The sequence below is a fragment of the Tamandua tetradactyla genome, chromosome 7 (assembly GCF_023851605.1).
Source record: "Tamandua tetradactyla isolate mTamTet1 chromosome 7, mTamTet1.pri, whole genome shotgun sequence".
Taxonomy (NCBI): Eukaryota; Metazoa; Chordata; class Mammalia; order Pilosa; family Myrmecophagidae; genus Tamandua; species Tamandua tetradactyla.
Window position 1 is genome coordinate 45,367,737 of NC_135333.1, and position 23,997 is coordinate 45,391,733.

Consider the following 23,997-nt stretch of genomic DNA (forward strand, 5'->3'; position numbering starts at 1 on the left):
TTTTAATAGGTACAGAAACGGCATCTGAGAAAACGCCACATCCGCGCATGTTAAAAACCCTCAGAAAAATAGGAACGGAGGGGGAGCTTCCTGAGCTTGTAAAGGACGCCTTTACAAACCCACACCTGACATCCACCTCCGCGGTGAAAGAAAGCGCTTTCTTGCCAAGACCGGAATAAGACCAGGAGGCCCAGGAAGCACTAGGCCCATTACCCACACAGCTCCACCGTGACCTGCGCGCACAAACGGCCGCCAACTGCCAACCATTAACGGTTGCGGTGTATCCGGCAAACTCATTGGCTGGGCGCAGGGGAGGTGGGCGCAGCCGCAGCCGCAGCCGCAGCAAGCCCATTGGCCGGGAACAGCACGATGAGTCCATTGGCCGGGCAAAGTGGGAGCGGCCAGAGGCGCAGCTGTAGTGAGCCCATTGACGAGCACACGGCTAACCAGTGCAGGCGCATTCGCAGTTAGCCCATTGGCTGGGTGCAACAGGAGGTGTGCGCAAGCGCAGCCGCAATGAGCCCATTGGCCGGGAGCAATGGGAGGCGGGTGTGGGCCTCGTGCGGGCGCCTCGGTTAGCGACTGAGGCGTGGGCAAAGGACTACAGCTGACGCCAAGGCGAGGAGCCCTGTGTTGGGAGCAGCAGCTACCCCAACTCGCCTTCTGCTTGGCTTGTGCCTGCAGGGCCATGCTGCACCTTGCGGCCAAAGTGTTCTCCTTCTTCTGGAGGAGAGCGGATTCCGTGGAGGAGGATTCCGTGGCTGGGCAGCCGGAGCTTGCAGAAGGTGTGGGAGGTTGAGGGGGTTGAGGGAGTGATGGGGCAGGTAGGTCCTGGACGAGCCCCGGGGGCAGGCGGTGGGGGAGCTTGGATGTGGGGGACCCTGCCCCTGTTGCGGGTGGGAGTGGGTTGGGGAATTTGGTATGTGCCTCGAAGTCCCACTTCCCGGGCCAGCCCCCACCCACCCATACCCCCACCCCCGCCCTGGCCCAAAGGCACGGGTGGCCGAGTCTTCCCAGACTCTCCGCCGGGCTGCTGCAGGCATGTGAGCCAGGGCCCCCTGTGAGACTTTTACCACCGAGTGGGCTAGAGTAAAAAAAGTGAGTGAAACAGGCGCCATGTGAGGGGGTGCCAACGCTGGCTGATTTGGGGTGGGTGGGGTGGGTGGGGTGTCTGGGGCACATGGGCGGGTTTTTCTTAGCCGTCTAGCTGTCGAGGTCCATATAATATGTTTTAATTCTTTATTACTGTACCTACATTTATTAAGCAACATAAAATAGTGTTAGTGTAATAATATTGCAAGTTTGCGGAGCTTTATAATGTGAACATAGCTCGAGAAATGCTGATGTGTCATCTGTTGCTTATGACAAAGCAAAGGCATTTCCTTACTTTGATCATCTGTCTTCCAGCATAAATTAAAAAGGTGTTTTCACCACTCATATAGTGTACTACATAATTTGAGGTGTTTGTCTTCTTTTGGGTCTGTGCCCCCATTTAGTATTCTTCCTTATTTCCTCTTTGTATTTTTAAATGTGACAAGCACTGTGACCAGGCACCTCTACACATCTTTCCCTTTATTCTGTCCTAAATAATTACTTGTACTAGTGTGTCCAGAAAGCTCTGAAGTCTATAATTCCAACTTTTTAAGTTGTCCTTTCAGGATCTCATGGAATCAGGCTTCTCCCTTCACGTTGTTTTTCAGCCTGTCTTCCTAGTCTGTGGTGTACTTCTGATTCTGGCAGATCGTCCTTCCCTGGTTCTCAGAATTGCACAGTTGCTTTCTCCCAAGATTACTGACATTTTCTCCCAATTTTTTCTTCATATAATAGTTGAATTAAGGGTAGCAGAGAAGCCCTAGTTGCTTTTCTCTAACCTCTAAAAGATTAAAGTCACCAAAGGAGAAGCCAGAAACAGCAGAAATGGATTTGCTGCTTGAAGGCAGCATGGCAAAGGCCATCTGTGTCCAAAGTTGCTAGTACCTGTCTCACTAACTTTGTAACCTCTGGCAAGTTGTGTCAGAGATCTGGGTCTCTTCTGTAAAATTCAGGCATTAAGTGAAAGTGTGACTCCAAGGACTGAACATGATGTGAGTACCTGAGCTTCCCCTGATGCCTGAGAAGTAGCAGGGAAGATGCTGGGAGGACTTGGGGGACATTGGCTGGTGCAGGGGTTCAGGACTCTATTGTGATGAGGTGGGGATGCTGTGAAGGGTGGTCAGTTACGTGGGGGAGGGTCACTAAACGACTGAGGGCATGTACTGCTCCTGAACTGCTTCTCCTGCCTTCTTTGGTCAAATCTGTGGCATCTCCCAATGCAGCTGCTGATGCTATTGATGATGAAAGGAGATAATCTAATCATAACAAGAGATGTTTTTGGTCTCCAGCCAGTGGATGCTCAGATGCTCTTTCTTTCTCTCCTAGGGCTTGATTGTAGTGTCGGTTCCCTTTTGTGGTCATATAACCTCTTTGTTTGCCATCTTAGGAGAAACCAAATTGAAAACTGTACAGGGCATTGTGACAAGATATTGCAGTGATTATGGCATGATTGATGACTTGATCTACTTCTCCAATGAGGCTGTGACTAGCAAAGTGCTGCTGAATGTTGGACAGGAAGTTGTTGCAGTTGTGGAAGAAAATAAAGTATCACACGGACTGAAAGCAATCAGGGTAAGGTTTGCCTGGATTTGGGAGCTGTTTTTCTTCACTATGGGGTTTCACTTTGGTTTTCCCACATTAGTTAATCACTACAAGATGACTTTGCATAGGTATAGAGTTGAATTTGAAGTCATATACACCCTGGTGGAAGGTGATTTTGTTTTGTTTTGTTTTGTTTCTTTGTTAAGGAAGTTATGGTTCGACAGAACAATCATGCATAAAATACGGAATTCCTCTATAGCACCCCATCACCAACAGCTTGCATTGGTGTGGAACATTTGTTACAATGGATGATAGCACATTTTTATACTTGTACTGTTAATTAAAGTCCATGATTTAACTTAGGGTTTGCTGTGTAGTGTAAACCTATGGATTTTTAAAAACTTTTATTCTGTCACCATATATACAATCTCACATTCCCCCTCTTAATCATATTCAGATGTGTATTTTAGTGCTGTTAATTGTGTTCACAATGTTGTCCATCACCACCATCCATCACCAAAACATTTCCATTATTCCAAATAGTAACCCTGCACATTTTTTTTTTTTTTTTAAAGGAAAGACAGAGAGAAGGAAGGAAGGATAGAAGGAAGGAAGGAAGGAAGAAAGGGAAACATCTTTAAACATTTTCTTGTTTTATTGTATTCTGTTTCTCCGTTTTTGTTACATGGGCTGGGGCCGGGAATCGAACCGAGGTCCTCCGGCATAGCAGGCAAGCACTTTGCCCGCTGAGCCACCGCGGCCCGCCCAACCCTGCACATTTTGAGCCTTAACTTCCCATTACTCATTCCCATTCTGTCTCCTGGTAACCTATATTCTAGATTCTGACTCTGTGAATTTGCTTATTCTTATTGTTTCAAATCCGTCAGATTATACAATACCTGTCCTTTCGTGTTTGGCTTATTTCACGCAACACAGTGTGTTCAGGGTTCATCCATGATGTTGCATATATCAGGATTTTTATTCCTTTTTATGGCTGAATAATATTCTGTTATATGGGTGAACCATATTTTGTTTCTCCATTCATTGGTTGCTGGATACTTGGGTTGCTTCCGTCCTTTTTTTTCAGGTTTTCTTCTTTTTTAATAGATTTTTTTTAAAAGCAGTTTTAGGTTTACATAAAAATTGTGCAGAAAGTACAGAGTATTCCATATCCCTCCCCCCGCATAGTTTCTCTTATTATTAACATCTTTTAGTAGTGTGGTCCATGTTACAATTGATGAACCAATATTGATGCATTATTATTAACTGAAGTCCATCATTTACATTAGGGTTCACTTTGTGTTATCCAGTTCTATGGCTTTTGACGAACACATAATATCATGTATCTACCATTACAATATCTTTCAGACTAGTTTCACTACCCTAAAAATCCCTTGTGCTATAACCTCCTCCCTTCCTCCCTGTTTTGGTTTGCTAAATGCTACAGGAATTGCAATATACTGAGTTGTTTCCATCTTTTGGCAATTGTGAATAATGCTGCTGTAAACATTGGTGTGCAAATATCTGTTCGAGTCCCTGCTTTCAGTTTTTCTGAGTATATACCTTGTAGAGGGATTGCTGAGTCATATGGTAGTTCTGTACTTAGTTTTCTGAGGAACCGCCAAGCTATCTTCCACAGCAGCTGTACCATTTTACATTCCCACCAGCAGTGGAGTGTTCCTGTTTCTCCGCATTCTTTCCAACACCTGTAATTTTCTGTTTTTTTTTTTTGTTTGTTTGTTTAATAATATCCATTCCAGTGGATGTGAAATAATATGTCACTGTGGTTTTTTTTTTTTTTTTAATACATGGGCAGGCACCGGGAATCGAACCCGGGTCCTCTGGCATTCCAGGCAAGCGTTCTTGCCTGCTGAGCCACCATGGCCTGCCCACTCTCACTGTGGTTTTGATTTGCATTTTCCTGATGGCTGATGATGTTGACCATCTTTTCATGTGCTTTATGGCCATTTGTTTATCATCTTTGGAGAGATGTGAAAGATTTTTGCCCATTTTTAAATTGGGTTGTTTGTCTTTTCGTTGTTGGGTTGAAGGATTTCTTTATATATCTGGGACATTAAACTCTTCTCAGATATGCGTCCAAATAATTTCTCCCATTATGTAGTTTGTCTTTTTACAGAATGGTAAAGTCCTTTGAGGCACAAAAATTTTTAATTTTGATGAGTTCCCATTTATCTGTTTTTATTTTGTTGTCTGTGCTTTGGGTATAAAGTCTAAGAAACCATTGCAATTTCTTGGCAATTGTGAATGAATTTTAGAATCATTTTGTTGTTTCCTCTTCTCCTACCCTCAGATTTATTTGAAATAGCATTAAGTTTGTGGATTCCATATAGGATAATTGACATGTTGATAATACAGAGTCTTTTGAACCAGAAAAGATGCCTTTCCATATATTGAAGCATTCCTTTTTATTTATTTATTTTTTGGCATGGGCAGGCTCTCTGGAATCAAACCTGGGTCTATGGCATTGCAGATGAGAATTCTGCCATTGAGGCACTGTTGCACACGCTTAAGCATTCCTTTTATAGTCTTACAGTTCAGAAGTTTCCTTCATTTAGATTCTGCAAATTTCTTAAGTTTCAGAATTTTTGGTTTTGTTTCATAATCAATTTAATTTTAGATTGTATTCTCAAACTAATTTTTCTTCCTATATATATGTTGTATGGTAGTGCCAAACCCATTAAGCTCTTACTGCTGTGCTTTAAAAATGGTTAGGATGTATTTTGTTATTTTTATTTACTTACTAAGTCATCTTCCTCAAATTTTAAATATAAGATATATAAAATTAAAATAAATTAATTCAAATTCTATAATTAGGTTGTCTGATAGTGTGGCCACTAACTCTGTGTGGCTTTTTTAATTTATTAAAATTTAATCTTAATTTATTAAGATTAAAATTTAAAATTCTTTTCCTCAGTTGCACTAACCATCTTTCGAGTGCTTCACTGTGTCCAGTAACAATCAGGTTGGATAGCACAGATGGAGAACCTTTATGTCTTTGCAGAAATCCTGTTAGCGCTGGCCTAGAAGTTATAAAATAACAAGTGGTGCCTCTCTCCTTACCCTCTGTTACACTTTTGTGCTTCAGACCTAGTCTTTTCTTGTTTTCTATCTTTCCCCCTGCTGGTGTATCCTTGAGTCAGGAAACAACATGCTTGTCCTTCTCTTGATTTCCCAACAGTGGCTAGTGGTCTATGACTCCCATCACGACAAGTGTGGAATAGGCTCTTTTACACTCCCCTCCTTCCAAGTTTTTAATTAGTTTATGTGTGTCTTTCTCTAAAGGTTACCTTTGTAACTTGAAAATACACCATGACTGTCAATTCTTTACATGCGTGAACGAAACACTGTGATTTCAGCATCTTGCAAAGGAGATCTTAGAACCTAGAGCCTGCTGGCTTGATGCTTGTGTGGCTCTCTGATCCCTTCAATATTAAGACACACCATTAACCTAATGATGGACATTCTAAATAGAAACACAGATTGTGAGGTTCATCCTGATTTTGAAACAGGCATTTTGGAATCCAGGGAATATTGATTGTGGTGGTGAACAGAGCTGCCCCTTCTCTGCCCTTCCTGGGCAGGCACTGTCTCTGTTGCCTCACTTCCCAGTGCTTGTCAGCCTAACCACCAGGAGCCCCACGCCATCTTTGCTCAGGTACACAGAAGCTACTAGTCAGGGATGGCCCTGCCTTGCTTCTCCCCATTGCAGCTCCCTGCATGGAAGCGCCCTCTAGCTGCTGCTCCACTGTGTACTTGGTTCTCCAGGGTCTGAGCATGCTTCAGGAGAATTGTTGGTTGCAGAGGTGTGGCTTTGACATCGAAGTTGGACTTCAGAGTCTGAAAGAAGATGTGTGTTTGAGGGACAGGAAGCAGGTTTGTGCTGGTGGAGCATGGTGAGGGAGAAGCATGGAAGGAGGTGAGGCCTGAGAGGGCAGGTCATGGGGGCCATAGGACTGGGGCGGGGAATTCAGATTTAATTGAGAGTGCAGGGGGAAGGAAAGGCCATTGGGAGATATATGCAAAGGATTGACAGATGTCCTTAATATTTTTAAAAATCCACTTGCTGCTTTATGAACATTAGATGGTGGTGAGGTGAGAGGAGAGCAGGGAAGCCAGGAGAAGGCTCATTACAGTGCTTTGGGTGAGATAGTGGCCACCTCTGACTGTCTGCAGCTGCTCCTGGCCACTGCCCACCCCACTACTGGGGCAGCTCCCTGGGCGCGGAGGCCAAAGTGGCCCAGTGACTTGTGCCCAGTGCCACCTCCCATCCCACACACACCCCTGTGCCCTGGCTTCAGCAGCAGCAGCAGCTCACCTGATGGGAAAGGCCTTCCTGTTGAGCAGACTGGAATATAGGAAGTTGTCAGATTATGGACATAATCTGAAAGTAATGATAACAAGACCTGCTGCTGGATTGATTGAGTGTGGGGTATGAAGGAAAGGGGGAGTTGGCAGATTTGTCAAGGATTTTTTTTAATTTTTATTAATAAAATCAATCAACATACAACACAAACATTCTTTTTTTATTAATTAAAAAAATTAACCCAACATTTAGAAATCATTCCATTCTACATATGCAATCAGTAATTCTTAATATCATCACATAGATGTATGATCATCATTTCTTAGTACATTTGCATCGATTCAGAAAAAGAAATAGCAAGACAACAGAAAAAGAAATAAAATGATAATATAGAGAAAAAATATATATATAAAAAACAAACAAACAAAAAAACTATAGCTCAGATGCAGCTTCATTCAGTGGACACAAACATTCTTAACGTATGAACAGTCCATACTTGGTGTGCAATCAGTGGCTCACAGTATCATCACATAGTTGTGTATTCATCACCATGATCATTTGACAGAACATTTACATCACTCCAGAGAAAGAAAAAAGAAAAAAACTCATACATACCATCCCCCTTACCCCCCCCCCCATTGACTGCTGGTATTTCCCTCCACCCAATTTTTTTTAACATTTGTTCCCCCATTATTTATTTATTTTTAATCCATATTTGTTACTCATCTATCTGTACCATAGTAAAAGGACCATCAGGACAAGGTTTTCACAGTCACACAGTCACTTGTGAAAGCTTTATCATTATGCAATCATCTTAAAGAAACATGGCTATTGGAACACAGCTCTACACTTTCAGGCATGTCCCTCTAACCTCTCTAATACACATTAAACTAAAAAGGGATTATCTATATAATGCATAAGAATAACCTCCAGGGTAATCTCTGAACTCTGTTTGAAATTCTCAGCCACTGACACTTTATTTTGTCTCGTTTCTCTCTTCCCCCTTTCAGTTGAGAAGACTTTCTCAATCCCTTGATTTTGAGTCCCAGCTTGTTTTAGGATTTCTGTCCCACGCTGCCAGGGAGGTTTACACCCCTGGGAGTCGTGTCCCATGTGAAGAAGGGGAAGGCAGTGAGTTTGCTTGCCATGTTGGCTGAGAGATAAGCCAAGAATTGTTTAATTAAATTTTTTATTTCAGAATAGTTTTTAAATACAAAGACCCCATTAGAAAGTGGGAGCGGGGCATGAGCATACAGCCTGCCAGATTCTTGACTCCTTAGCTCTGGATAATGGAGCCATGAGTGTCTTTTCTTCCTACTTCGCTGTGTTAGCTTTTTCCCATAATAGCATATATTATTGTGTGATTTAAAAAAATAGAATACATGGGCCATTACAGATACAGTAAGTGCAAAGTTCTGTGCGTACAGTGAAGGCCTCGTTTGACTTACCTTTTTCAGGGCTTTCCATGGCTTAACTCTGAGCTTCTGTTCCCACCTTCCCATAATCTATCCCCCATTGGGGTATCATGAGCTCAGTGGTTTTCCCCCTTTCCCCTATCTTATGTTTTTTTTCCCTTCAGCACTTTACATTTAAATACACAATATTTTTAGGATGCAGTTTTTCTATATAATTATTTAAAATAATGGTAATTAACCATGTTTTTCCCATATTTAACCTCCTAGTATCTTTGAAATAGCCGTTTGTCTATCTTCCAGGTGGAAGCTGTCTCTGATAAATGGGAAGATGGTGGCAAAAGTGATGGCCAGGGGCTGTCAGGGTCCAGCCCCCAGGTGTTGATTGGCTATGTGACCTCACTAATGGAAGGTGCCGGCTACATCAATCAGACCACATACTTCTCTCTAGAGATTGTTTGTGAAGGTATGATACATAGTTTTCCTTTTTAATGTTTAAGATTGGATTTATATCTTTTTAAAAACTTATGTACTTGGGATCTTGAATAGGGTGTGAGACTTTGTTGGTTTGGCCAGGATAGTATGATGCACCAGTTTATCCCAGTGTAATTTGGGCAGTGAATAAAGAAGTATTTGCAAAGTCCCCTTGGGGCACTAGGAAGAAAGGAGGAAATATTCAACTTCCCCATTTGGAGAATTTCTCATATTCTCAAAGGCAGTGAAGACAATCAGATTAATAGGCTGAGCCCTTGATCTTGGGGTTCGCCCCTATGAAACTTATTCCTGCAAAGGATAGGCTACGCCTACTTATAATTATGCCTAAGAGTCACCCCAAGAGAACTTCTTTTGTTGCTCAGATGTGGCCTCTCTTTCTAAGCCACGCGGCAAATGAATTCACTGCCCTCCCCCTGACCTGGGGCATGACTCGCAGGGTTATAAATGTCCCTGGCAACGTGGGACAGAAATCCCAGAATGAGCTGGGACTTGGCATCAAGGATTTGAGAAAACCTGCTTTACCAAAAGGGGGAAAAGAGAAATGAGATAAAATAAAGTTTCAGTAGTGGAGAGACTTCAAGCAGAGTCGAGAGGTTATCCTGGAGATTATTCTTATGTATTACATATATATCCCTTTTTATGGTGTATTGGAATGGCTGGAGGAAAGTACCTGAAATTGTTGAGCTGTGTTCCAATAGTCTTGTTTCTTGAAGACGATTGTGTAATGATACAGCTTTTACAGTGTGATTATGTGACTGTGAAAACCTAGTGTCTGATGCTCCTTTTATCCAGGGTATGGACAGATGAGTAGAAAGTATGGGTAAAAAATAAACAAATAGCAGGGAGGTCAAAGGTTGAAATAACTTGGGTAGCTGGAAATACTGGTAGTCTATTAGAGGGAGGGTTAAAGGGTATAGAATGTATGAGTTTTTTCCTTTCTTTTTTCTAATTTCTTTTTCTGGAGTGTTCTAGTTTGCTAACTGCCACAATGCAGTATACCAGGAACAGAATGACTTTTTAAAAGGGAAATTTAATAAGTTGCTAGTTTACAGCTCTAAGGCCGAGAAAATGTCCCAGTCAAAACCAGTCTATAGAAATGTCCAATTAAAGGCATCCAGAGAAAGATACCTTGGTTCAAGAAGGCTGATGAATGAAATTCAGGGTTTCTCTCTCAAGTGAGAAGGCATATGGCGAACATAGTCAGGGCTTCTCTCTCAGCTGGAAGGGCACATGGCAAACACGACATCGTCTGCTAGCTTTCTCTCCTGGTTTCTGGTTTCATGAAACTCCCCAGGAGGGGTTTCCTTCTTCATCTCCAAAGGTCGCTGGCTCGTGGACCCTCTGCTTCGTGGTGCTGCAGCCTTCTTTGCTCTCTCTGAATCTCTTTCACTTCCCAAAATGTTTCCTCTTTTATAGGACTGTAGAAAATTCTCAAGACCCATCCACATGGGTGGAGACATGTCATCATCTAATCCAGTTTAACAACCACTCTTGATTAAATCACATCTCCAGGAAGATGATCTAATTACAGTTTCAAACATGCAGTACTGAATAGGAATTAGAAGAAACGGCTGCCTTTACAAAATGGAATTAGAATTAAAACATGGCTTTTCTAGGGAACATAACATCCTTTCAAACCAGCACGTGGAGTGATGCAAATGTTCTAAAAAATGATCATGGTGATGAATACACAACTATGTGATGATACTGTGAGCCATTGATTATACACCATGTATGGAATGTTTGCATGTTAAGATTTATCAATAAAAATATATATTTTTAAATTTATGTACTAAATGTAAGCCTAACATCATTTAAAAGAAGATCTAAACATGTTTCATTTTTTGAGCGAATTTTAGTTCTAGAGCTGCTTTTCTGTACTCTGGCTCCAGCTACAGGCTCTTTAGTGTTTGCATGGACTTTGGGGTTGACAGTAGCACCCTCACAAAGACAGAGGATTGTTGTTTTTAAATGTGTGCTCACATTTGTTTTGTTGAATGCAATCATTAATCATTGGGTAAGTTTTCCTTTCATATAATTTTTGAATTACTAATTCAGCAGTGATACGGTATACAGAGGTACTTTTATTTTTTTATTTTTTGGTTTTTTTGCATGGGCAGGCGTTGGGGATCGAACCCAGGTCTCTGGCATGGCAGGCAAGAACTCTGCCAGTGAGCCACCATGGCCCACCCGGTAAAAATACTTTATTTTTAAAGTATTTCACATGGTTTAAAATAAGGCTTGGGGTTAACCTTGTACCTTTCCAAGAGTATATATCCATTTGTTTAATTGAATTTGTCTTTAGTTGATCTGAGATTTTGATTTTATGCCTAAACATATAATTTGCTGATGCTATTTGTTTAATTTATTCAGCAACTCCTTGTTGTGTACCTGATGTCTATGTTGGTGGACACAGAGCTAGAGGAGCAGGCTTAGCAGAAACGGGCCAGGGTATAATTAGAGAAGACTGCCTTGGGGAGGTGCTTTTTGGGCTTGCATTTCACCTGTCTTCCCTGCCTGATTGCATTTTGAAAGACAGCTAGAAGTGAGAATTTCCTGCTTTTCTGTGCCAGGTCAGCTGCCGTGTGGCTTGGGTGCAGAAAGGAATGGTGAACTCGGCGCTTTGGGGCAGCTTGAAAGACAGGACTTTGACCTTGATTTCTCACACTGGAAGTCCCCAAAAGGAAACTAATAGTTGGTTCTCTGGGATTTTAAAATCTCTGTTTTGTCAGAGAAACTCCCATTGCTGGAATAAGGGTCCGGAGGTAGTCCCAGGTCCCTATCACTATTTCTGAGGCCAATCTTGCTTAACTTAGACTGATGGGAGGTACAGAAGAGAATGTACCCTGTGGGGGAAAGAGAGACTGGGATCCAAAGCACAGGTGGAGGGATTTCTAGTATAGAAAGAATGAAATGAATCAAAGTCAAGTCCCTGCAAGGCCTAGAGTGTTATACTGAGGAACATCAGAAGAGCTGCTGTTTACAGAACATTTCTGAAAGAGTAAGCACCATGTAAAATGATGGTGAACGGTGAGAGTCCACGCCAGAGGTCCGCAGACTTTATCTGAACAGGGCCAGAGTGAGGCTCTGGGGGCATTGGCTCTCTTTCGCAGCTGCTCAGCCTCCTCCTAGGCAGATTAAACTTCATGTATAAAGGTAGGCAGCAGGTTGAGGTTTGCTAACCTTTGATATAAAGGTGGAAGAAAGAAACATTGCATTTTTTTTTTATTTTTAAATTTTTAAAAAATTTTTAAACTTGAAAGAGAGTCAGTATATCTTGTTTCCTTCTTGATATTACTTCAACAAATGCTGGAGTGCCTCTCTCTATGCCAGGCCCCGTTTTGTAGAATTTACATTCTCATGGGCACAATGACAGAAAATAAGCAAGGAAGCAAATAAGGCAATTATTTTTTAGCACATAATTTATTGAGGTAAAACACTTAACATAAAATTGACCATTTTAAAGTGAACCAATTCAGTACCATTTAGCTCATCCACATTGTTGTGCAAACACCATCTCTGTCTACTTTCAAAACTTTCCATCATTTTGTGGTAAAACTCCTACCCATTGAGCAGTTTCTCCACTTTCTCATTCTCCCTCTGGACCACGAATCTGCTTTCTTTCTCTATAGTTTTATCTATCCTGGATGTGTGTCCTTTGTGTCTGGCTTATTTCAGTGAGCCTAATGTTTTGAGGTTCCTCCATGTGGTAGCATGTATCAGCGCTCCCTTCCTTTTTAGACTGAATAATATTCCATTGTATGGATGAAACACATTTGTGTATCCTTCCAGCAGTTGATGGACAGGTTGTTTTCTGCTCTGTAAGAAATGTAGTCAAGATAGTTCCTGAGGGTGGACTGGCTTCAAGGGGTGGGAGGTGGTCCTCTAAGTATGAATGAAGCTTGAACTCTGAGGGGGTGGCACTTGCACAGAGGCTTGAAGAAGGGATGTAGCCAGCTGAAAAGATCAGAGTAAGGGCCCTGAAAGGAGGTCCTGGAGGCGGTAAGCAGCAGGCAGATGGATCATGGGTGCATGGGGGGGATTCAGAATATGAGAAGTGAGAGCTGGCCTGTGCCAGTGGTGTTATAGATACCATGAGATTCTGTCCCAGAAACAACCTTTGTGAGTAAGTAACCTTGGTGAAGTTCCATGCAGCAGGGTAGCAGAGGCAAAAAGCCTAACTGTAATATAGGAGGTGAGCAAATCCAGATAGTATGCTCGAGAGGAGAGAGGGTCATTGCTGGAGAAGAGTGTGCTTGTGTATGGCTGAAGAGCAGGAGGGGGCAAGTCACCCATGTCCATAGTCAGTGCCGAGGCAGTTGGGACCATCGACCTGATTTTGAGATCTGGAGAATTGCTTGACATAAGAAGCAGGACTCCGCTTGTTTTATACATGAATGTACAATAAATCTCTAACCATTTTGGTGAAGGTGGCTGAAGTGTAACTGGGCATTCAGTCTAAAGCAGTGTTTCTTGTCCTCGGCACCATTGGTGTACTTTGTCTTGAGACACTGTCTTGTGCACTATAGGATATTTAGCAGATTCCATAGATGGCCCTGGGTAAGACCCACTGACCTGATGGGTGGGGATCTAAAGTCAGAGTGGCTGGGGTCTCGTTTCTTTCCTCTTTATTTCCCAGGGTTAAGCACGACACAGTCCTGTGACATCCTTCAAGTCCTCATGAGGCCAGTGTGGGTCACAAATAAGGTTATTTCTTTATTTTTTTTTAAGATCAAAGGGAAGTCCGATGGGTCCTTGCTGGATCACTAGGCCCAGGAACAAGAACCCAGGGCCAGACTTGTCCAGCAGGTCTGCCCTGTTTCAGGATTAATCACTCTGACCACTGTGAGTGAGCTCTCGTGGTTCCTGTGGACCTCAGATTGTGCTCAGAAGGCTTGTTCCCAGTAACCTGGTTGCTGCTCCCTGCAGTGCCCCTTGGGCTGCCACACACCCACCCTCCAAGGTGGGAGCTCTGTCCTACCATGCCAGAGATTCTTCAGAAGCCCCTCCAGATCCGCCCAGCTCTCTGCCCCAGGGACTGCCTTGCATGGGCTGGTTCTGGCCTTATTTTCTGGCTCCTGGTTGGGAGTAACTAGCAGAAAGCACCAGGAGATTGATGGATGGGAGGGGAAAGAGGTTGGGGACTTGTGTTCCTGTTCTTAAGGGCCAGTGTTTGTAGGGCAGCCCTTCTCTGCAGCCAGGTGGCTCAGTTTATGGTCCACCCTGGACACACCTGACAAGTAAAAAGGGGTATTAAAATGTGTTAACATTGTACCATTTTAAAAATATTTTTACAAGTATTCGTCTGATTCTTTAAGGGACCCGTGACCAAAGAAAAAAATATATATATTTTTTTGATTTATATGTTGACTTACTGGTTTTATTATATTGGTGGACCTTTATAATAGTATTGTTCAGAAATTATTTTTAAAAATAAAATTCTTTCTTAAGAAATAACATCTGGGTAATATTAAAGCAGTTCAAAGTATTGTATATGTCTCTAATATGATGTCACTGGTATTTTTCCAAAGAATATACATTTTTCAATATGGTCTTAATTTTTTTTTCATACCATTGCTTAGCATTTTGTTCAAAGTTGTATTTTATGGTTGATGAATTTGAAACTATAGCTGCTTTTAATTGACTCTTCCCAGTGGGCTTTAATATTCTTAATTGATAGAATATTGGCAAGCTCAGAGCAAATACAGCTGCATGTAGGATTTTCTCAATTCTATATTTTTATTGAAATTCATAATTATTTCAGCCCGCATGTTTCACAATACTGTCTTTTTTGCCTCTACTCAGAATGTGAAGGTGTTCAGAGGATTTTTGTAAGATAGAGCTATTCAAAGAAGTTGTTCCTATGATTCTTTTGAATTTTCTACCCAATTTAGATGCAGTAAATTTCATTTATTCCATTGCAGAATATAAAAGTATTCAATAGAAAATAGTAGATCACAGGAAAATTTCACACATGTTGGAATATTCTGAAATTCAATCATAGATTTTCAGAATTAAATCATGTTCATTTTTTCCATTGCTTTTATGGAGATCAGTTTCATGATCTTCCTGTTTTTAATAACTGCAGTTCACCAAAAGCTGAAAATCTTTGGAAAATTGGATTATATATGTACGCCAAACAATTCCAAGTACATTTCTGCTCCATAGGTTTCTTAACCTGTGAGGGCTTGTTTTTATTTTGGTGCTTTAATTCCATCAAAATTTATAATCATATTATCACTGCAAAAACAATTTTATCTTCAATGTAGGACTTTTAAACTGAATTTACAATAAAATTCACAGTAAGGTCAGGTGTTTCTCTGTCATCAGAAGACCTTCCAAAACTCTTTACTTTGATTCTATAATTCAGATAAAAAAATCAGACTATTAGAGGAATTCTTTAAAGCATCTAGAATCATTTTTCTGTTTATGAAACACACACATTAATAGCTATTGCTTCACTTTTCATAGGTGTCCAGGAAAATTTGGAACAAAAAATTAGCAATATTATGTTAAACAATTATTTGTTAAAAAAGCATGGTTTACAACATGATACATAAATGTTATCTCTAAAACTGCACGTGTTAACTGTGGTCTTTGGGCACTGTTGTCATAAAATGCCAGCTGATTGAAGAAAGTGCTTCCACAGAGGCATCTGCTCTGGTTTCATGATATCGCCCATCATTGAACAGGGTATTGAATGGTCGATGTCAGTAGATGTTTGGGCTTACTTAGGTGCCATCACCAGCTTTCATGAGAAACGAACTCAGTATTCAATCATGCGCTTTTGTTCTTTGAGCTCATTTCTGCCAAAAGTATTTATTGTGAAATAACAAAAGGTTATAACTAGTTGTGGCTTTATACCAGATACCATAGCAAGCAGTTTGGACTGTTGACTCTGTTTACTTCGACTCTGTTTGCTTCTTCTCAAGACAGCTTAGCCCCTGAACCTATAGGTTCCCAGCGGCCCTGCTAACTGATGCCCAAAACACCCTACAGGCCTTAGCCTGTCACAGCTCACCTGCTGGCATGGCAGGAGGCTGTCACGGGCTTTGAATGCTTCCCACTCACCGTCTGAGCCAGGATATACAACACTGCTCCCCTTGGGGCCGAGTTTACTTCCCCTTGCCACTGAACATGCTGTGTGCTCTGCTGGAGGTGAGAGGTGTGACTCACACGTGTCCAGAAAGAGTTGAAAGAAGGAAAAAGGTGATTGGCACTTGTCTTCAGATGGACCCACATGTTAGTGAAACCGTTCACTGCAGAGATTCGCAGAATCTCAAAGTGTAGAGGTCTACCATTTTGGCTTATTTTATTGTCATTGTTAATAGTAATACTTTTTTTAAAAAAGTGAAAACTGTGGAATATGCTAAACCAGATATGATCCTGAGACCACAGGCTTAACTCAGCGCTCTCTGTTTGTAACTATAGAATCCAGGATATCCATACGTCTTAGGTTCCATGAACTGACGAAAAGCCTGGGGAAATTGGTCCATTCTCACTGAGGCAGCTGTTTTTTACACAGCTATCCCTACCAGTAGCAGGCAGTGCTGGCGAAGTGCCAGCCCTGGTCTAAGTGTTGATTGACTTAATCTTTCCCCCAACAGTGTGAGGTCAGTGCCATTGTTAACTTTTTTTGTAATGAGACAGGTAAACAGGTGTAGAGCGGCTGTGTAACTTGAACAGTGGAACCAGGATCCAAACTCAGGTAGTCAGGCCAAGCTTGTGCAGCCAACTCTGGGCTTGATCACCTTTCTGTGAAGGCTGTACATGGAACCAGTAGTATCCCAGACCCGGTGCTACTGGGAAGAAGGCTTTGCTGTAACATCCTCTGCTCCACCTAACCTGGGTAAGTCAGTAGAAGAGAATTAAGTTTGAACAACTTTCTAACAGTGATAGAGAGTAACTTTTATTTAAGTGTTCAAATATATCTCAGGCACAATAGAAATTATTTTAGTGTATCATGACTTCAAAGTAAATTGTACACTTTTTAATATTACCAAAATTAAGAAACACTTTTCCTCCCTGGCCATTCTAGGTTTTGAGCCTTGCAAGGGAGACTGGGTGGAGGCTGAGTACTGGATTCGACCCGGCACGTGGAGCAGCGAGGCCATCTCGGTGAAGCCTCTGCGATACAAGCGTGTCGACAAGGTAGGTTATTGCTGTCAGTCTTCTTTTGTCCACCACACCTTCCATCTCTGATTCACAATCCAGGATTCTATCTATTTGGTGTGTTAAAGAATCGAGAAAAATAAGAGAAAATTCAGCCTTGGCCAAAATGGGGTCTATTTTCTTACTGAAAACACTGTATTTCCTTAAGGAAAGAGAATAATACAGAGTGCTTCTATAATTAAGTTTTAGATTACGTAGTTTACATGGAAGTGTTAAAAGTGTTCTGAAAACAAAAGTGTTAGAGAATTGCTGGGAAAGAATGAAGTGGGTTTTGAGACTTGAGCTCACTGGGAATTGCTGGGCATAATTTCGATAAAGGAGATGGAAGATGAAGCCCTTAGGTATACACAGGTGGAGGCATCGACATGAGCTTGGCTGTGAAGCAGCTCACACCACATCCTCTCTGCTCAGCCACTGTCCTTATCTCCGCCTTTGCTCCCGAGAATCAGACACCTTTTTGGTGTGTAGGGGTGCCCAGATCATTTGCTATAAATATGCTCACCCGATATTTCCAGTGTACTTCCCCAGGTCAGGGACCACTGCATAGGGAGGCATGCATTTACAGCTGCACACCTGGCACAGCATGTGCTTTTAAATAATCTCCAATGACTGTACTTGCAGGCTTGCATTTCTAGCCTCTGTGGAAGAAATGGGGTGATAGATGATAGTATCTTTTTCACCTTGGATTCTCTGAAACTCCCTGATGGATATATACCTCGGAGATATGATGTCGTCAGTGCGGTGGTGGTGGAGAGCAGCCAGTCTTGTTATATTTGGAGAGCGCTTTGCATGACCCCAGTGAAAAGGCGGTAAGGAGAAAATACTTTTCTTCTCTGGAAAGTAAAGGCCAATTGAAGTGTATTTTGAAGAGTTACTTTAATAAGCCAAAATACTGAATTCAGTTCGGACTTTCTAAATCCTGAATCAGTAGATTAAAAAGAGAGTATCTTCTCGAGGGTTTCCAGCAATCTTCTTGGTGGATTACAGGTAGAGTTAGAGGTTCCTTCGTAATCCTTTTTAATAGTCTTACATTGGTGATTTTCATTTTTTACTGGATTTTTAAAAAGTTGTGCATCCCTTTATTCTTTCACATTTTGACTTTCTTTTTTTAAGAATACATTGGATGTAGTAGATTCTTAAGTCTTCTTTCTGAGTTCACACATATGCTTATAAAGCATGATAAGGCTTCTGTGCAGGTTTGAAAGGATGTAATCCTATTTCGTAAAGGCAGAATAATCCCTATTCAATACTATATGTTTGAAACTGTAATCAGATCATCTCCCTGGAGATGTGATTTAATCAAGAGTGGTTGTTAAACTGCATTAGATGACGACATGTCTCCACCCATTTGGGTGGGTCTTGAGAAGTTTCTGGAGTCCTATTAAAGAGGAAACATTTTGGCAAGTGAAGGAGATTCTGAGAGAGCAGAGAATGCTGCAGCACCATGCAGCAAAGAGTCCACGAGCCAGCGACCTTTGGAGATGAAGAAGGAAAATGCCCGGGGAGCTTCATGAAACTGGAAGCCAGGAGAGAAAGCAGATGACACCGTGTTCGCCATGTGCCCTTCCAACTGAGAGAAAAGCCCTGACTGTTCGCCATGTGCCTTCTCACTTGAGAGAGAGACCCTGAACTTCATTGGCCTTCTTGAACCAAGGTATCTTTCTCCAGATGCCTTTGGTTGGACATTTCTATCGACTTCTTTTAATTGGGAGGTTTTCTCAGCCTTAGAACTGTAAACTAGAAACGTATTTCCCTTTTTAAAAGCCGTTCTGTTTCTGGTATATTGGATTCTGGTAGCTAGCAAACTAGAACAGCTTCCTTCAACCCTGGTGCTCCCTATTCTCCTCCCTGCCTGTTTTTTTTTTCTCGTTAGCACTTATCACCAAAGAGTTTCTTATATGCTTTCCTTGATTATTCTATTTGTTGTGGTGTAAGTTCTGTGCAGGAAGGACTGCAGAGAAGTCTGATACAGGGTCTGCTGTGTAGTAGGGAGAGTGACTCTGTGGCCAGAGGACCAGTGTCTGCAGTTCTGTTATGAGCTGGCCAGTTGAGACTGCTGACCTGTTCTACACGTGCATGAACTGAGACCTAGGACGACCAGCTACTTAGCTCACAGTTCTAACAGTGTGGGTTGGTGGTGGGCACGGGACAGAAGTTGATAGGTATACTAAAGCAAAAAGTGCTAGGAGGAAAGGGTGAGGCAGGGTTCTTCCATGATAAACCCTTGTCTTTGATCTAGTTGTGGCAGGTCCTTGTCATCCATTGTAGTCTGAGAAAATACTTTGAATAATTTAATTATTTTAAAATTTATTAAAACTTGATTTGTGGCTTAACATGTCGTCTATCCTGGAATTGTTATATGTGTACTGGAGAAGAATGTGTATTCTGTTGTTGGGTGGAATGGTTTCTATAGGTCCATTAGATCTAAGTAGTTAATAGTTGTTCAAGTCCTCTGTTTCCTTACTTATTTTCTGTTTAGCTGTTCTATCAGTTATTGAAAGTGGTGAGTTGAAATCTCCTATTATTATTTGTAGAACTTTCTATTCTATCTCCCCTTTCAGTTCTGTCAATTTTGGCTTCACGTAGTTTGGGATTCTGCTTTGAGTGAATATATGTTGATAATCATATCTTCTTGCTGGTTGAACTTTTTATCAATAGATGGTCTTTGCTCTTGTGATCTTTTTACTTCAAGTCTGTTTCGTCTGACAACAGTATAACTACCTTGCTCTTTCTGACTGTTGTTTGCATAGAATAACTTTTTCCACTCTTTTACTTTCAGTCTTTTTATGTGTCTTTTGATAGGGGAGTTTAATCCATTGACAGTAAACTTAACTGAGAAGAAAGGATTTACTTATGCTTATTGAGTACTTTTTTCCTGTTTGTTTTGCAGTTATTCCCTTACTGACTTTTTGTGTTTAGTTGTTTTTTGTACTGAACCCTTTTGATTCCCTTTATTTTTTCTCTGTATTTTAAAATTATTTTCTTAGTGATTATCTTTGTAATTATCATTAAAATCTTAAACTCTTAACTATCTTGTTTGACTAATACCAGCCTAGTTTTAATAATATACAAACATATCTCTGGATGCATCTTAGCCATCTGTTTCCTCTTTAGAGAAATATCTAGTCATGTCTTTTGCCCATTTTTCAATTGGGTTTTTTTTTTTTTTTATTGTTGAGTTACGGGGTTTCTTTGTATGTACTGGATATCAAACCCTTATCACATAATGTGTTTTCCAGATATTTTCTTCCACTGAGTCTATTCCCTTTTCACCCTCTTGACAGTGTCTTTTGAAGCACTGAAGTGTTTTATTTTGAGAAATTCCCATTTATCGATTTTTTTCTTTCATTGCTTGTACTTTGGGTATAAAGTATGAGAAACTGCTGCCTGTCATTAGATCTTTTATTTAATATTATTACTATTTTGAATGGGCAGGCACTAGAAATCGAACCTGGGACTCTGGCATGGCAGGCGAGATTTCTACCACTGAGTCGTTGCCTGCCCCGTCATCAGATCTTGAAGATGTTTCCTTACATATTCTTATAAGAGTTTTATAGTACTGGCTCTTTCATTTAGGTCTTTGATCCATTTTGAGTTAAATTTTTAATAGGGTGTGAGGTCGTGCTCCTCTTTGATTCTTTTGGTTATGAATGTCCAGTTCTCCCAACACCATTTTTTGGAGAGACTGTTCTGTCCCAGTTGAGTGGGTTTGGAAGCCTTATCAAAAATCAGTTGACCATAAATTTGAGGGCTGTTTCTGAGCTCTCTATTCAATTCCATTGATCAGTGTCTGTCTTTATGCCAAAACCATGCTGTTTTTTTTAATTGATATATTTTCACATACCAGGTAATCATCCAAAATGTACAATCAGTGGTTCATAGTATCATCATGTAGCTGTGCATTTATCATCACAGTCAACTTTTTCTTTTTTCTGAAAAATAACATATATACAGAAAAAAAGCAATAAATTTCAAAGGACATCACAACAATTAGTTGTAGAACAGATTTCAGAGTTTGGTATAGGTTACAGTTCCACAATTTTAGGATTTTACTTCTAATGGTTCTAAGGTAGTGGAGACTAAAATAAATATCAATATAATGATTTAGCAATCATACTCGTTTGTTAAACCTTATCTACTCTGTATAACTCTGTCGTCAGCTTTGACTCTTTAGGGATATTTGGGCTATGACCATTCTAACTTTTTCATGTTGGAAGAGGCTGTCAGTAATATGGGATAGGGGAATGGAACTAGTTGATGTTCTGGAGAGGTTGGCCTTTCTGCATTTCAGGTCTTATCTGGTCCAGGAACCCATCTGGAGGTTGTTGGTTTCTAGAAAGTTACCCTAGTGCATGGAACCTTTGTAGAATATTATATGTAACGCCCTAGGTGTTCTTTAGGATTGGTAGGAATGGTTTTGGTTGGGGTTTGGCAAACTATGATAGGTAGCAATGTCTAACTGAAGTTAGCGTAAGAGTGAGCTCCAGAGTAGTCTCTCTGCTCTATTTGAACTCTCTCAGCCACTGATTCCTTATTTGTTACACTTCTTTTCCCCCTTTTGGTCAGGATGGCATTTTTGATCCCACAGTGCCAGGTCTAGCCTCATCTCTGGGAGTCATATCCCACGCCGTCAGGGAGACTTTCACCTCTGGATATCATGTCCCATGTAAAGGGGAGGGCAATAGTTTCACTTGCAGTTGGGCTTAGAGAGAGAGGCCACAACTGAGCAATAAAGAGGTCTTCCAGAAGTAACTCACAGTCATACCTGTAGGTAGGCTAAGTTTCTCTACTAGATACTTAAGCGTCACAAGAGTAAGCCTTAAGATCAAGGGCTTGGCCTCTTGATTTGAGTGTCCCTAATGTTTGACACAGTATTGGGGGTTTCCCCAGTGGTAAAGTTTAATAGTTCCATATTTTTTTCTTCCATCCCTCAAGGGATTTTGTCAGTACTTTTTAGTTATCTGCTTAATATACTCTGGAATATATCCAGGCATTACATTAGGCTATATAGGATTAAAGGCCCTCATTCTTATTCTGGGTTCCCTGTGTTTGAGTTGTTTAAGTGATCTATCAGGACAAATTGAGTTATATTTATGTGCTACAGCTCTCTCATTTAAGTTTCCAGACAATTAAATCAAACATCATTCATTGCAGCAGGCACAACCTAGCCGACTGTAGTTGTAATCAGCAACAGATGAGATTCACATGCCATTGGCTCATGTCCGCAGCAATAGAACTAGGCACCTTCACCTAGCCAAGTTGACACCTACCTGAATCTAACTACCACACCATGTGATGGTAGGCAGAGATACAAGCCAAGGAACTTCAAAGATTACAGGCAGCCAGTACAGAATACTGCAGGCTTTAGGAGAAAGCAAGCCTTGTTGGTATCTTGATTTTGGTCTTCTAGCCTCAAAACTGTGAGCTCATAAATTCCTGTTGCTGAAGAATTGACATCTTAACTACACTTAACCTTCCTGTTCATGAGCATAGAATGTCTTTCCACCTATTATCTTCTTTGATTTGTCTTAGCAATGTTATATAGTTTTCTCTTACAAGTCCTTTACATCCCTAGTAAGTTCATTCCTAGATACTTCATTCTTTTAGTTGCTGTCTTGAATGAAATTTTTTCCTTAATTTACTCCTCAGGTCTTTGCTTGTGTATAGAAACATTACTGATTTTTGCACATTAATTTTATATCCTGTCGCTTGCTGAATTTGTTTATTAGCTCAAGTGACTTTGTTGTAGGTTTCTCAGAATTTTCCAAATATAGTATCATGTCATCTGCAAATAATGAAAGTTTTATTTCTTCCTTTCCAGTTTAGATGCTGTTCTAGTTAGTAAGCTGCTGGAATGGAATATACCAGAAATTGAATGGCTTTTAAAAGGGGGAATTTATTGAGTTGCAAGTTTACAATTCTAAGGCTGTGAGAATGTCCAAATTAAGGCATTGAGGGAAAGATACCTTAACTCCAAAAAAGGGGCTGATGAAGCTGGGAGGGCACATGACGATGTCTGCTAGCTTTCTCTCCTCATTTCATGTGGCTTTTCCAGAGGCATTTTTCTTCTGCTCCAAAGGTCACTGGCTGTGTGGGCTGTCTTGGTTCTGGTGGCCTTAAAACTTTTTCCAAAATGGTTCCTTCTTCAAGGACTCCATTAAGCAACCCCACTGTGAATGGGTGGAGACACATCTCCATGGAAACAATCTAATCAGAAGTTAACACCCACACCTCAGTCTCTCTAAGCCCACCTCTAAAAGTGAAATCATTGCCCTCCCCCTTACATGGGACATGACATCCAGGGGTGAAAGTCTCCCTGGCAACGGGGGAGATGACTCCTAAGGATGAATCCAGACCTGGCACCATGAGATAAACAATTACATCCTGACAAAATGGGGGGAAAGAAGTGTAGCTATTAAAGTATCAGTGACAGAGAAAGTTCCAGTAGAGTCGAGAGGCTACTCTAGAGGTTGCTCTTATGCAAGCTTCACTTAGACCTTGCTGCCTAACATAACCTGCCAACCCCGAACCAAAGCCATTCCAGCCAATCCTAAAGAACACCTAGGGCAATATATAAGATTCCACAAGGGTTCCATGCACTAGAGTAACTTTCCAGAAACCTACAATCTCCAGATGGATCCCTGGTGTAGATAAGTCTTGAAACCTAGCCCAGCCTCTCCAGAACATCAGATAGTTCCATCTCCCTGCCCCATATTAATGACAGACCCTTCCAGTATGAAAAATTTAGAGTTGCCTTAGCCCAAACACCCCTAAAGAGAGGGATGGAAAGATCAAAGTTGATTGGTGGAGTTATACAGAAAAGATAGAATTTAACAAAGGGAATATGAATGCTAAATCATTACATTGATATCTCCTTTAGTCTCCAGTATTTTAGATCAGCTAGAAGTAAAAACCTAAAATTGTGAAATTGTAACCCATGTCAAACTCTGAAATATGTTC

The 23,997-nt window shown here is 41.1% G+C and overlaps 1 protein-coding gene across 5 annotated transcripts in view; it reads left to right on the forward strand.

Annotated features, from left to right (window-relative positions):
• Positions 1–395: 395 nt before the first annotated feature.
• Positions 396–23,997, forward strand: part of MOV10L1 (Mov10 like RNA helicase 1) — a 179,531-nt gene continuing 155,929 nt past the window's right edge. The window contains exons 1-6 of one of the 5 annotated variants that reach the window (XM_077169223.1): positions 396–785; positions 2,480–2,664; positions 6,421–6,528; positions 8,674–8,836; positions 16,904–17,016; positions 17,659–17,846. In XM_077169223.1, the coding sequence (XP_077025338.1) occupies positions 689–785; positions 2,480–2,664; positions 6,421–6,528; positions 8,674–8,836; positions 16,904–17,016; positions 17,659–17,846 (854 nt within the window). In that variant the 5' untranslated portion in view covers positions 396–688. Of the gene's footprint in view, positions 786–2,479; positions 2,665–6,420; positions 6,529–8,673; positions 8,837–14,892; positions 16,715–16,903; positions 17,017–17,658; positions 17,847–23,997 lie in introns of those variants that run through there. The other 4 variants (XM_077169224.1, XM_077169225.1, XM_077169227.1 and 1 more) reach the window with 4 other exon arrangements.